Source organism: Symphalangus syndactylus, chromosome 1 (genome assembly GCF_028878055.3).
Source record: "Symphalangus syndactylus isolate Jambi chromosome 1, NHGRI_mSymSyn1-v2.1_pri, whole genome shotgun sequence".
NCBI classification, from domain to species: Eukaryota; Metazoa; Chordata; class Mammalia; order Primates; family Hylobatidae; genus Symphalangus; species Symphalangus syndactylus.
The window spans coordinates 23,135,026-23,149,216 of record NC_072423.2 but is presented as its reverse complement, the minus strand read 5'-3'; the positions used below and the strand labels follow the sequence as shown (position 1 = coordinate 23,149,216).

Here is a 14,191-nt window from a genome sequence, read left to right as displayed (position 1 = left end):
GAAGGGTTGTTTGAGGAATATTATCCATTAAACTTGGAAAACTAGGGGTCAGCAAACTTTTTTTTGTAAAGGACCAAACAAGTAAATATTTTATGTTTCGTGGGCCATATAGTCTCCACACAACCACACAACTTTGTTGTTACGGCATGAAAGCAGCCTTAGACAACAATATGTAAAAGAATGGGCAAAGCTGTGTTCTGATAAAGCTTATTCCAAAAACAGGCAGCTGGGCAGCTTTGGCCCATGAGCCACAGTTTGCTGACACCTGTTTTAATCAAAAGAAATTTATTTCACAAATCGAAAGCAAAAAGCCACAATAAAATTGAACAATTTTAAACACATACCCCTTCTCATCTGCTGGACTCGGCTGTCCTTCTTTCACTGGCTTCTGTGCTTTTTTCTCTTTATTTTTCAGGTACTCCTTTAGTTTTTCTGCTCTATCAAGATATTCTGTACACTTTGCCCTGATACTTTGCTTGGCTTTATCACCCTGTGCTTCATCTATTAAAGGGAAATGAGAGAGATTTTTTTCCATTAGTATTCTATGTAGAAAGGTTTGAACTATTAAATATGTATTTTTCAGACAAGGAAATTCCATGTTGGGAGAAGGAGGGAAGATCATCTCTAACTCATCATAGCCAATGATTATCACCTCTTTTCTACCCCTTCCTCCAGCAGGGTTGGAGACCAACAGTGGGTCTGAGTCAGAAACAATCTGAGCAAGACAGTAGGGTATTTTAAGATAATGTTAACTAATAGGAAATTATTTAATATTCTGAAGCTTTCATACTCTTCCCTTACATTTTTGCAGATAGTTCAAAGTTGCTTGTCTTACACAAACTCAATTATAAAAAAGACAAATAGAAGGAAAGCAGTATTAATCATTTCTATGAATGTCTACAAAAGCTTTATTTCAGAAGAGTAAAGTGATGGAAATCCCATATATTCTGTGTAATACCAACATTGTAAATTTTACTACATAAAGGCCTCTGTCAGAGCTGTTTTCAAAGTGAACTTTGGCAACACATGCAATAGATGGGATGAGCCCCACATAGCTTACAGGTTATGACTCATTCTTAGTTTCACTTTAACATAAAACTTCAAAACTAAATGGGAGAAGCTCAAAAGAACATCTTCAATTATCCAACTGCATTCCATTTAAGAGCCATGAGGGCAGGGGTTTTATCCATTTTTTTTCTATTGTATCCCCAGTGCCTAGAACAGTGCCTGCCACATGGTAAACATGCAATACATATCTGTAAAGACACAATAAAATGTCTCCCAAGCTACACTGACTATACTACATTTTAAGATGTTTAGGTATACAAAGTAATAACTATGATGGCTGTCACATTTGCTAGCTAAGTCTCAATACTTAAAAATCACTAGAAAGAAAGTGGAGTATTTTATTTTATTTTTTTTTACAAATGGATAGTTTAGAATTTTCTGGCATTATATTTCAATTTTTTAGATATGAAATAGAATACATTTTTCTTTTCGTGTTTTTAAATAAAATATAACCTGTGGCCTCACATTTAACGACATGAAGAAAATACTGCACAGCATGCTGATAGAGCTGAAGGGCTTCTTCGTAGTTCCCAGCCTTGTCTTCTTGCGCTGCTTTGCTAGCCAGATCTATCGCTTTCTGTTTGAGGGAGGCGAAATAATATTTAAATCAAAGCATAAACATAAATTTGAAGTAAATAATCATATTGAAAGTTGTTTTTTTTTTTAAAGCTTCTCAGCTTGCTGGGCTGTGAAAGAAAACAAAAATAAGTAAAAAATAAACAGTAACAAAAAAAATCATTTTTCTAACTCACAACTGTATTTTATCATAAATTACAAGTTGATAAGATGCAAATTACATTTGTTATATGAATAAATGCTACTGAATGTTACTTTAGTACCAATCGCTAACATTTACATGTAATTTTCACTTAGCTAAAGTTAAATTTAGGGCTAATAAGAAATAATAGAATAATGTGAAAATTCAAACTAAACAAGCATTTAGCGAAATTCTCAAAAATTAAATGCTGCTTTAATCTAAAAGATATAACAATAGTGGAAATGTAAATGGGGTGAAACCTCTTCAGAAGCAATGGGGCAATGAAATATCAAGAATCTGAAAAATACTCATATATTTCAATCCAGTAATTAACTAAAAGGTTTACTGAGCACAGATATTAACAGAGAGGTCTTTTAAATAACAAAAACAAAACCTGGAAACTTAAATCATAAAGGATGCCACAAAACAGAATACCAAAGGATCACTAATATAACATTACGAAATATTTGTAATAACATGGAATGTGTTAATAATGGGCATTTTTAAAAAGCAGGACACAACTTTTTATATGTAGCAGGAATTTATTTGAAACAACAGCAAAAAAAAGCAGCACAGGAAAAAGATGGGAAGGAAATTTAACAGAGCTTATCTTTGATAAAACTTCATATATTTTTCATTTTCTACTTTTTCACATCTTCTAAAAAATGTCCATAAGGAACAAGGACTACTTTTGTGGCATTTTTTTAAAAAGTCCCAGAAATAAATCCATACTAATAAAGCCAAGAACTTTTTGAAAATGATGCAAAAAGCCAGTCAATGGCACCGAGTCAGGCTTTTTAAGAAGTGGTGCTAGAGGAACTAGACATCCATAAGCATACACCTAAAAGAATCCTGACTTAAACTTAATAATTCCTACAAAAATTAACTCAAAAATGGATCACAGAATTAAATGTAAAACTACAAAACTTTTATTCTTATTTATTTGTTGAGACGGGGCTCCATCTCACTATGTCGACCAAGTTAGCCTTAAACTCCTGGGCTCAAGTGATCATCCTACATCAGCCTCCCCAAATAGCAGGACCACAAGTCCACACCACTGCACCCAGCTAAAACCTTTAGAAGGAAAACACAGAAAACTTAGGATCTGGGGCTGGACAAAGAGTTCTTAGATTTGACATCAAAAGCATACTATACAAAAGAAAAAAAAAAGGTAACTGGACCTTATGACAAAACTTGTGCTCTCTGGAAGATTTTGTTAAAAGGATGAAAAGACAATCTATAGATTGGGAGAAATATTTGCAAAACATACCTAACAAAGAACTAGTGTCGAGAATACATAAGGAACTCTCAAAATGTAACACATACATACATGTGATAAAACTGCACGCGGGCGCCTGTAGTCCCAGCTACTCGGAGAGGCTGAGGCAGGAGAATGGCGTGAACCCGAGAGGCGGAGCTTGCAGTGAGCCGAGATTGTGCCACTGCACTCCAGCCTGGGCGACAGAGCGAGACTCCGTCTCAAAAAAAAAAAAAAAAAAACTGCACAAACACACCCACACCCACACACATAAAAACACATGAGGACAAGTAAAACTTGGAAAATATGAGTAAGAGTGGTGGAATATATCAATGTCAATATCCTGGTTGTGATATTGTCCCAGTTCTACAAGATGCTGCCACTGGAAACAACCGGATAAAGGGAATGCGGGATTCTCTGTATTTCTTACAACTGCATGTGAATCTACAATTATCTCAAACTAAAATTCTCCTGAGCTCAGGAGTTTGCGACCAGCCTGGGCAACACAGTGAAACCCCGTCTCTACTAAAACACAAAAGATTGGCCAGGCATAGCGGCGTGCGCCTATAGTCCCAGCTGCTTGGGAGATTGAGGCAGGAGAATTGCTTGAACCCGGGAGGTGGTGGTTGCAGTGAGCCAAGATCATGCCACTGCACTCCAGCCTGGGCAACAGAGTGAGACTCCATCTCAAAAAAAAAATTATATTTAATTTTTAAAAATATGCACAGACACATACAAATAAAGGGCAAACATGATTTATTAAAACATTCCAACTGGGTTAATTTAGGTAGTAAAACTATTCAACAGAAATAGGTGCCTGTAAAAAAAAATGAAAATGACAGTTGTTAGAGATATTAAAAATAAGTATATAACGTAAGCAAAAAATCAAACAATGCAAAAACCAATTGTGTGTAAGAATATTACATTTTGGGGCAGTTGAGCATGGATTGGATATAGCTAGGCTGAGATCTGTAAATGGGAGGAACAGGTCTCCCGCTGGAAGACCATGCTTCCTCTATTATAGCAGGGAAGAAAAAGAAATGGTTTACTTTAGAATTGATAAAATGTAGTTACATGTCTCACAGTTCAAGTAGCCTAAATTCAAAGCTAAATTTTCAAAAGTTTTATCAGCTAGTATATGAATATAAAACATGGAGTCACATAGTCAAGTGGTGGTTAGGTGATACTGGTCATATAAAAATGCATCACAGCCATGATTGTGCCACTGCACTCCAGCCTGGGTGACAGAGTGAGGCCGGGCACAGTGGCTCACGCCTGTAATTCCAGCAGTTTGGGAGGCCAAGGAGGGCGGATCACTTGAGGTCACGAGTTCGAGACCAGCCTGGCCAATATAAGGAAACCCCATCTCTAAAAATACAAAAAAAATTAGCCAGGCGCCTGTAATCCCAGCTACTTGGGAGGCTGAGTCAGGAGAATCGCTTGAATCCAGGAGACAGAGGTTGCAGTGAGCCGAGATCATGCCACTGCACTCTAGCCTGGGTGACAGAGCAAGACTCTGTCTCAAAAAAGAAAAAAAAGATGCATCTCAAAGCCTCAGTGGTTAAGCCACATAGCAGAAATAAATCCTTTTTCTTTTTTCTTTTTGAGATGGAGTCTCACTCGTCACCCAGACTGGAGTGCAATGGCGCCATCTTGGCTCACTGCAATCTCTGCCTCCCAGGTTCATATGATTCTCTTGCGTCAGCCTCCCCAGTGGCTAGGATTACAGGCGCCCACCACCATGCCTGGCTAATTTTAGTATTTTTAGTAGAGATGGGGTTTCACCATGTTGGCCAGGCTGGTCTCAAACTCCTGACCTCAGGTGATCCACCTGCCTCAGCCTCCCAAAGTGCTGGGATAACAGGCGTGAGCCACCGTGCCTGGCCTAGAAATAAGTTCTTTCTTATCCTAACTATAATTTTCTTCTCAGGTGATTTTGAAATGCTGTGCCACTTACCTCTTCAGCCACTTGTTCCTCTCATTCAGTCAGGCCTCACTGCAGCACCACACTGATTTTTATTAAGGTAAATCTCTTACACTGCAGTAGGTATTATTTAAGCATCTAGCTCCAAACATAGTACTAATTAAACCAGCCTTTCCCTGATGATGAGAATGTCTGTATATGGCTTCTGAGCACTTGAAATGTGGCTAGTGTGACTGAGGAGTGAGTTTATGTAATTAAAATTAGCCACAAGTAGCCACTGTACTGGGTGGCACATGTTAAACCTTTAATCAAAGACAATGAATTAAGAGGATATGCATCTGTTTTTTTTCGGCTGATGAATGCCCCATTTCAACCTTATTTCTGTTAACATTTTTCATCCGAAATAAAATTAACCATGTCTGTTAGCATTTTTCATTTGAAATAAAATTAACCATGTCTTCTATGGTTAATTCTGGAGAGCTAATTATTTTATTTTTTCATTCCAGAAAGCTTTACCGGAGGGATCCATACAAAGGACATCTCCGCACTTCCATAGTTTCTTGATGGACATGTTTTACTCTCTATTCTTCTGCATGATGCTGGCTACTGCTATCTCAAAATCCTCCTAGGTGACATGCACTCGCTGTTCCCTCAGGGCATATATGCTGCCTTCTCTGTATATGACTTTCACTTCAGCCCCTGATGCTCCTGGCATAAGCTCAGCAATTTTTCTCTGGTTGATCCCCTGGGTCAGGTTCCTTTTCAGAGAATGGATCTTCAAAATGTCCAGCTGGAATTCAATTTTTCTGTTGATGTGCCCTGAGCAAAGCAGCGGTCCATGATAACCTTGATATTCTTGGTGGCCTCAAAGCTGTCCAGTTGGTTGAGCAATTCCAGCACGATGTGCAGCACTTCACTGTCCCCTCCAGAACCTCCCTCCAGCTGCGAGGAGCTGATGGAGCTGATGACAGATGGCGGGTCCTTATGCCATGACAAACAGCTCCCTCACCATTCTTGGCCCTTCCCTGATGAATTTCTATACCAATTCAGAGCCAGGGATATGAACAAAGGTACAGTCTGTATGGTGAGCCACAGCCTAGGCAAACAGTGTCTTCCCAGTGCCTAGAGGTCCATACAGTGGTACCACCCTGGGTTGTGTGATACCCAGTGCTTCAAAGAGGTTGGGATGCTTAACAGGCGGCTCGATCACTTCTGTGATGTCCTTAATCTGCTTGTCCAGTCCACCAATCATCTCTTAAATCAAGGTTGGCACCTTCTCCACCATCACTGGTGACACCAGTGGGTCTACTTTGCTGGGTATGATATTGTGCAGTGTGTAGCTATCATTTCTTAGTGCCCCCTGGCAATTGGGTCTCATGTCATTGATGTCGCTGTTTCTGTCCACATCTAAGACAAACTTGCCCTTGGGATACACCTTGACTAACACTTTCTCCTTATCCATGACCCGGACTACTTCCCTCATACAGGAGCCCTGTTACTGCAGCAGCTGTAGCTCCTCCTGCAATAGGTGAACTTTTGCATTTAGTTCATTCATTTGTACCTGCAGCCTCTGGAGGTCCTGGCTCTTATCATTCACAACTGAGCGGAGTTCTTGTCTCAGACAGATAATACTGGCAGAGTCTGTTGCTTGTCTTCCCCTCTTCCAGCTCCATCTGCTCTGGTCCATCAAACATTATCTTCCCTCTTCAGCCAGAGCTAATTTTCTTTCTGAATATAATCCTCACCATCTTCCTTGCTAACACCCTAGTTCAATCTGCTATCATATATGTCAAAACTACTACCCAGCCTCGTGAGTGGTCAGTCTGTTCCCACCCTTGCTACCTGAAAACATACAAGGTAACCTTTGATGGTCTCCCATTAAAAACAATAAAATCCTGATGTTAGAGCTGATCTACAAGGTCTGAAAAAACCTGGGCCCTAGGTACGTGTGGTTCTCCCCGAACCCTAGAATCCTCCTCCTGCACTCAGGCAGCCCGAGCAGCTGGACCCCTCCACCTAGAATGCTCTTCCCTCCTTTCCCCAGATAGATGCATGATGTCTCCTTTTCAGTCCTAGTTCAGATGGCAAGTCCTTAGAGAGGCCTCCCTAATTTGCTATAGCAAAGGCTGCACCTCATCCCTTCTCTTTGCTATCTGCCCCCACTGCACTCTCTCATCCCATCACTGTCATTGTATTTACCTGTATGCTCATCCACTGGCTGTCTCCTTTAGGGAGGTAGGCTCCATGAAGACAGGACTTCACCTTGAGCTACCCATGCCTAGAATGGTGCTGGCATACAACGGGCACTCAAAATTGTTTAACAAATGAAAAAAAACAATTCCCTACTCCTTTTTCAGTATCTTCTTCCTTTTGGTTACTTCACTTCTGTCATTCTTTTTTTTTTTTTTTTGAGACGGAGTCTCGCTCTGTCACCCAGGCTGGAGTGCAGTGGCGCGATCTCGGCTCACTGCAAGCTCCGCCTCCCGGGTTCATGCCATTCTCCTGCCTCAGCCTCTCCGAGTAGCTGGGACTACAGGCGCCTGCCACCACGCTCGGCTAATTTTTTTGTATTTTTTAGTAGAGACGGGGTTTCATCGTGGTCTCGATCTCCTGACCTCGTGATCCGCCCGCCTCAGCCTCCCAAAGTGCTGGGATTACAAGCGTGAGCCACCGCGTCCGGCCCACTTCTGTCATTCTTAACAATTTCTCTCCACTAGATATTTCCATCAACATACAAACAGCCCTCCTTTAAAAAGTCTCATTTGACAACAAAACACTGTTCGGTGTTAGTTCTGTTTCTCTGCTACCTTTTAGAGCCAAAAATCTCACCAGGGTGGCCTCTATTCTCTTTCCTGTATCACATAATAAAACGGCTCATATCAAGGCTCTCTAGCATGCTAGATCCAAACACCAGCTCTGTCTTCTTGATCTTCTGACATTTTACAAAGTTGATTATTTCCTCCTTCTTGTACACTGTCCTCTGCTGAGCCCCCAACCACTATTTTGCTGGTTTTCCTCCCACCGCTCTGGCTGCTCCTTCTCAGTCTCCTTCATTGATTCTTCCTCTCTTATGTGACAATGAAGTATATTCATCAGGTGTGGGCTGGGACTCACTTCTCTGTTTCCTCCCACCCTACATCGGTGACTTAAGGCTGATGATCTTTGTGTGTGTGTGTGTGTGTGTGTGTGTGTGTCTGAGCATGCACATGGTTTTTTTGTTTTTTTGTTTTTTTTAATTTACTGGCCTCTCTCTTCCATCAGAATGTAAGCTCCAGGAGAACAGCAGTTCTATCTGTTGTCTTCACTTCTTTATATTCCCAGAATCTAGCACAGTGGCTGACACAAGACTGAATGACTGTATCACCCCAGGATCAGTCAGGATCCAGTTATCAATATGGAAGTATAAAGGTTGGGAACATGTGGAATTGTCCTTTTCCACTTAGGAGACCCAGACACATCCACCTTAGAAAACCCTGAGAAATGGGGTAAATTCTACAATTGCCTACCTCAGGAGAAAAGGTGTCCCAGGCCCTGTCTGTCGAGACCAATTCTTTCTCCTCTGCTGTGGAGCTGATCCCCACCTTCCTCCGCTGACATTTACTCCGTCAGTGACATGCCTATCAACTGTTCTCTCCAAACTTTCCTTTTTTCCCTCAGCAGAAAAATGTGTTGTCCTATCTCAGACTCACATCTGCAGAACACAAACTACACACCATCTCTCCTCAGCTTCTCGGTTCTCCTCTCCCTACATCTCACTCATCTCTTTGCCTCCACAGCAAAATCCCAAAGAATACCCACGTTCATCCCAGTTTCCTGATCTCCTAGTTTTCCCACAGCAATGCTTTCTGGCTCCTGATAGCCAATCTTATGCTTATCTCACTCCCTCTCTGCAGCATTTAACATACACAACAAATACCCTGACAGTGTCTCCTTGCTTGGCTGTCATGACACCATTTTCTTCTAGTTTTAGTCTTTTTTTTTTTTTTTTTTAAGACACGGTCTCACTGTGTCACCCAGGCTGGAGTACAGGGGTGTGATCATGGCTTACTGTAACCTCCACCTCCTGGGCTCAAGCCATTCTCCCACCTCAGCCTCTGGAGTAGCTGGGACTACAGGCATGCACTACCACACCCAGCTAATTTTTGTAGAGAGGGGGTTTCACCATGTTGCCCAGACTGGTCTCGAAGTCCTGAGCTGAAGCGATCGGCCTCCCAAAACACTGGATTACAGGCATGAGCCACCGTGCCTGGCTTGGTTTTACTTTTGATTAACAGTTCTTTTCCAGGCTCCCATTTCTGTCTCCTTAATGTCGCTAATCCATAGAATTTCTACCTTGGTCTTTGTTTTGCCTTATTCTGTAAACTCTCCAGGATGTGACTCTGTATGCCTACAACCTCTGCTACCACCTGTACGCTAATAACTCCCAAATCCTTATTTCCAGCCTAGTCCACTCTCCCTAGTTCTACACATATGTATGCAAATATTCACCAGACAATCTCCATTTGATTGTCTCCACAAGCATCTCAAACTCAACAAGTTTAGAACCAAATTATTTTGCTCCCTTGCCCTGGCCCCAAATAGCTCTCCTTTTGTATTCCCAGAACCAATCCCTACCTGAGTTGGGTACTCAGATAACCAACCCAGGAATCTGGGAGAAAACCCAGACTCTTCCTCCTCCCTCACTTTTGAAATGCAGATACAGCTGGGAGCAATGGCTCACGCCTGTAACTCTACCACTTTGGGAGGCCGACGGGGGTGGATCACCTGAGTTCCGGAGTTTGAGACCAGCCTGGACAACACAGCAGATCCCCGTCTCTACAAAAATTAGCTGGGTGTGGTGGTGCATGCCTGTAATCCCAGCTGCTACATGGGGGGCTGAAGCAGGGGAATCGCTTGAACCCGGGAGATGGAGGTTGCCGTAAGCCAAGATCATGCCACTGCACTCCTGCCTGGGCAATAGAGTGAGACTCCGTCTCAAAAAAAAAAAAAAAAAAAAAAAATGCAGATACAAGCTTGGCTCTTCTCCATCTTCAATTTTTCTCCTCTGATCAATCCTCTCCACTTTATTTGAATGGATACTCTACTAATTGGCCCCTTACCGCTTCCCATCCCACAGACCTTGCCTCCTTGCCCAGTACGTTTTATTACAATATACTATAATAAAAGTGATGTGAACGTGGTTTATCTCTCTCAACATCTTATTGCACTATTCTCAACCTTCTTGTGATTATGTGAAATAATAAAATGCCTACATGATGATATGAAGTGAAGTGAATGACACAAGCATTGTGACATAGTGTTTCAAAATTATGAACTATTTATTCTGGAATATTTCATTTAAAATTTTTGGAACCAGGTTAAATTTGGGTTATTGAAAGTGTGGAAAGTAAAACCACAGGGAAGTGGGGACTACTGTGTAGCTTTATTACATTATATGATTTTGATTTTTAGTTATCTGCATTCCCTCATTAGATTATAAGCATCTAGCCACAGAGATTTTTGCCTTGTTCAGCAGGAAGTTAATCATTACATGAATATTAATCCAAATTTCCTAGGTTAGAAGGTTGAAAAGGCTGAATGAGAAAGCACACATGTAAACCTACCACTATCAAAATTACAATTCAAGATCCTTCCTACTTAACAGTAACAATTATGCCTTTAATGTTGGTCAGTCTCTGGCTGATTCACTGAAGAACAGCCAATAGTCCAATTCAAGCATGATGCATTCTGGGGCCGCGCACGGTGGCTCACACCTGTAACCCAGCACTTTGGGAGGCTAAGGCGGGCGGTTCACTTGAGGTCAGGAGTTCAAGACCAGCCTGGCCAACATGGTGAAACCCTGTCTCTACTAAAAATAGAAAAAATTAGCCGGGCGTGGTGGCAGGTGCCTGTAATCCCAGCTACTCGGGAGGCTGAGGCACAAGAATCACTTGAACCTGGGAGGTGCAGGTTGCAGTGAGCCAAGTTCACGCCGCTGCACTCCAGTCTGGGCAACAGAGCAAGACTGTCTCAAAACAACAACAACAACCTGCAAATGATGATTATGTTCTAAAGAATCGAAATCACATGCGATAATCTCCGTTTAAGTGGGTCTACTTTGAGTGGTCTTTCTTCAGAATCAATTATCATGGGCTAAGGAGTTCTTCCATTACCTTTGATGCCTCTATCAGGCACTCCAATAAATGCTTGTTCAACAAACTACCGGAAGTCCAAGACGGGGACTCAATACAAGTATTTTAGGCTACTCTTTTGTCCCTTATTGACTTACTGGACTGGGAGTCCTCTACATTAAGCCACATTACATTCTAAACTCCACTGAAGCCCTAGATCCATTCTGGAGATGGCAGACACCATTACATTATGAAATTTCTTTTCTGAACGAATTCCATTCCACAGAAGACTAACGATTAAGCCTAAAATCTTAAGATTCCACGACTTGTGTACAAAACACTGTGCTCATTGCGGTAGAGGAGGGGAAGTGGAGCCACACAGAAGTTTAAGAATACTCCTCGATCTTACACACTACAGTCTGGGAGCCACAGGAGTGTGCACATAAATTCAATGACTTCACGGAGATTGTATGTAGGCTGGCTGTAATCTCAGATTCTTGGTCTGTTCCCATATCTCTACTCACCTGACAGCTCAGAATGAAGGGGTCTGCTGTCAACTTGAGAAATTAAGACCGAACTATGACCACCCTATTTTCAACTGGTCCAGAATAGGGCTTTGCAAAAATTACGTTCTTTCTTTCTCCCTTAATCCTGATTGGAGAAACCTGCCCAGATCTTGGCTGGTTTGGAAGCGGGAAGTCTCAACAAAAGTGAAGAGTCTCACAAAGCCAGTGGCTCGGGAGACCCCAAGAGCGGGCCAGAAACGACCTTTCCGTTGGAAAACGGGCCCCTCTCCCACCTGCTGCAGGTCCCCGGACCCGCCCTCCTGCGCCTCGACCACAGGCGCGGCCGCTTCCTCCCTTCTTCCCGCCCCCCCACCCGCTTCTCGCGCCTCCCCTCGGTCCCAGCTCCCTAGGGGGACGGGAGATGAGCAATGATACCTGAAGGTTGGGCGAAGTGGATGACATGGCGGAGTTCCCAGGCGGTTCCCAAGGGAACGAGGGGCGAGGAGCGCCAACAGCAGCAACGTCGAAGCGCGCACGGGGTAGCAGCCCTCAAACTGGGGAGGCCGGTGGTTCTCGGACCGCGAGGGGCAGCCTCCCTTCCGCAACTTTAGACAACACTCCCTCCACCAGAGCTCCGACCCTCCCCACCAAACTTCCGCAATCCCGAGCCCCTCTAGGTTCTGGTCCTGCCTCTGCTCCGGTCACTTCCGGTCTCGTCATCAGCACGCGCACCCAGTCACCAGACTCCCTTCTCTCGCCACAGCGCAGGCCCTCCCTAGGCCGGGAGAAGTATCCTGGGAGGCAATCGAGCCCTGGCGGAAGTCGGGCTTGGCGCAGGCGCACTGAGACTCTGCCCTGGGGGCGGGGCGGCAGCCTGGCGGACCTAGGAGAGCGCAAGCGCAGAAGCACAGAGCCGGGTTTTGTTATTGTTGTTGTTGTTGTTTTTTTTTCCCCCACCCCCGGGGACGTCTTTTACTTTGAGATGAATTATTGGCCCTGGCTCCCTTCCCTCCTTATCCACATGCCTCGTTGCCTCGTAGCGTTTGAGTGAAAAAGTCATCCATTTCCAAGACCTGCCGACTGGGGGCTTTGGGCCTGTGACTGCGCCTTGTTCACTCCGTGTCCTCTGTGGAATGGGGGCGATCACCGTCCTCGTCTCGGTGGTGAATAATTCAGGAGGGAGTGCGCGGTCAGGCGGCCGCACAGCGATTCGCTAGCAGTCAGGCCGCGGGCAGGTCGGCGCTCGTTCCTGCTTGTTCTTCCCACGCCACTGGGCATCTTCCAAATGACTGTTGTGTTGGGAAGATGAATGTAAATAAGGCGTGGACGACCGCTGTCCTCGAGTATATGGTCTGAGAGGGAAGCACTTGTCCTGTAAAATGGGCATATCAGATATTATTTATGCCAGTTAATGTTTACAAGCAAATGGCTTGAGGAGGTTAAATGCGTCAGGGATTCAGAGGCAGAACCAAGGTAAAACCGTTTCTCAGCCCTCCTATGGTTTGCAGCCACCACCACCCTTTTCTTCTTTTCATAGTTAACCTCAAAGGAAAGCAACATAGATGTTTAATCACTCCATCATTTTTTTCTCACTCATTCCTTAATTTTTTCTAATCTAGCATCTCCGAAAGAATTAAAGTCCTCTCCTCCTCCCTCTTCATTGGTATTTTCAACTACCCAGTTCTTGTTTGTCCAGCTTCCTAATGTTCCTTCTCTGCCTCCTTCACTGTCTCCCTTTCTTACTCCTCCCTGAGCTTAAGCTGAATTTACTCGAGTCTGATGTCCTCTTCTCTCTTTCTTCTCCACTTCTGCTCATCTTATTCTCTTCTTGAGCTTCAGCTATCGATAGACTAGAAATCGCTTCAAATCTGGATCTCTAGACCCACCCCACCCGCTGCCCAGCATTTACAACAGCCTCCCAGAGGTTTCCTTCACAGGGTTTTTCTGCAAGACAAATTCAACATACTCAAATTAATTACCTTCTACCCTAAACTTCTTTCTCTGGTCTCTCCTTCTTAGAATAGTATTGCCAAATCTGTATCATCCAGGCTCAAAGCACAGAGCCTTCTGTCTGCCCTGCATCTACCAGTCCTTTCTTCCCACTTGTGAAATTGCCTTCACAAAATGATGACTGAGACAGTGAAAGAGATCTAACTTAACCAACTCCATCTTACTTTTAACCTCCAAGCTGTCCTTGTACATTCCTGGGCATAGGCTGAACTAACTGTGGGAGAAACTGAGTTTATAATTTAAGCAAAGACGGGCCGGGCGCGGTGGCTCAAACCTGTAATCCCAGCACTTTGGGAGGCCGAGGTGGGTGGATCACTTGAGGTCAGGAGTTCGAGGCCAGCCTGGTCAACATGATGAAACTCCATCTCTACTAAAAATACAAAAATTAGGCCGGGTGCGGTGACTCACGCCTGTAATCCCAGCACTTTGGGAGGCCGAGGCGGGCGATCACCTGAGGTCAGGAGCTCAAGACCAGCCTGGCCAACATGGTGAAACCCCATCTCTACTAAAAATACAAAAATTAGCTGGGCAATGCGGTGGTGCATTCCTGTAATCCCA

The 14,191-nt window shown here is 43.6% G+C and overlaps 1 protein-coding gene and 1 pseudogene across 1 annotated transcript in view; both read right to left on the bottom strand.

Annotated features, from left to right (window-relative positions):
* Positions 1–12,460, bottom strand: part of VPS4B (vacuolar protein sorting 4 homolog B) — a 33,065-nt gene extending 20,605 nt beyond the window's left edge. Inside the window, exons 1-3 of the mRNA XM_055297066.2 lie at positions 12,059–12,460; positions 1,534–1,645; positions 345–501 (exon numbers count right to left, since the gene is read on the bottom strand). Of these exons, the coding sequence (XP_055153041.1) occupies positions 345–501; positions 1,534–1,645; positions 12,059–12,085 (296 nt within the window). The 5' untranslated portion in view covers positions 12,086–12,460. The remainder of the gene's footprint in view (positions 1–344; positions 502–1,533; positions 1,646–12,058) is intronic.
* LOC129492154 (26S proteasome regulatory subunit 8-like) lies at positions 1,964–11,954 on the bottom strand (annotated as a pseudogene).
* Positions 12,461–14,191: the final 1,731 nt, after the last annotated feature.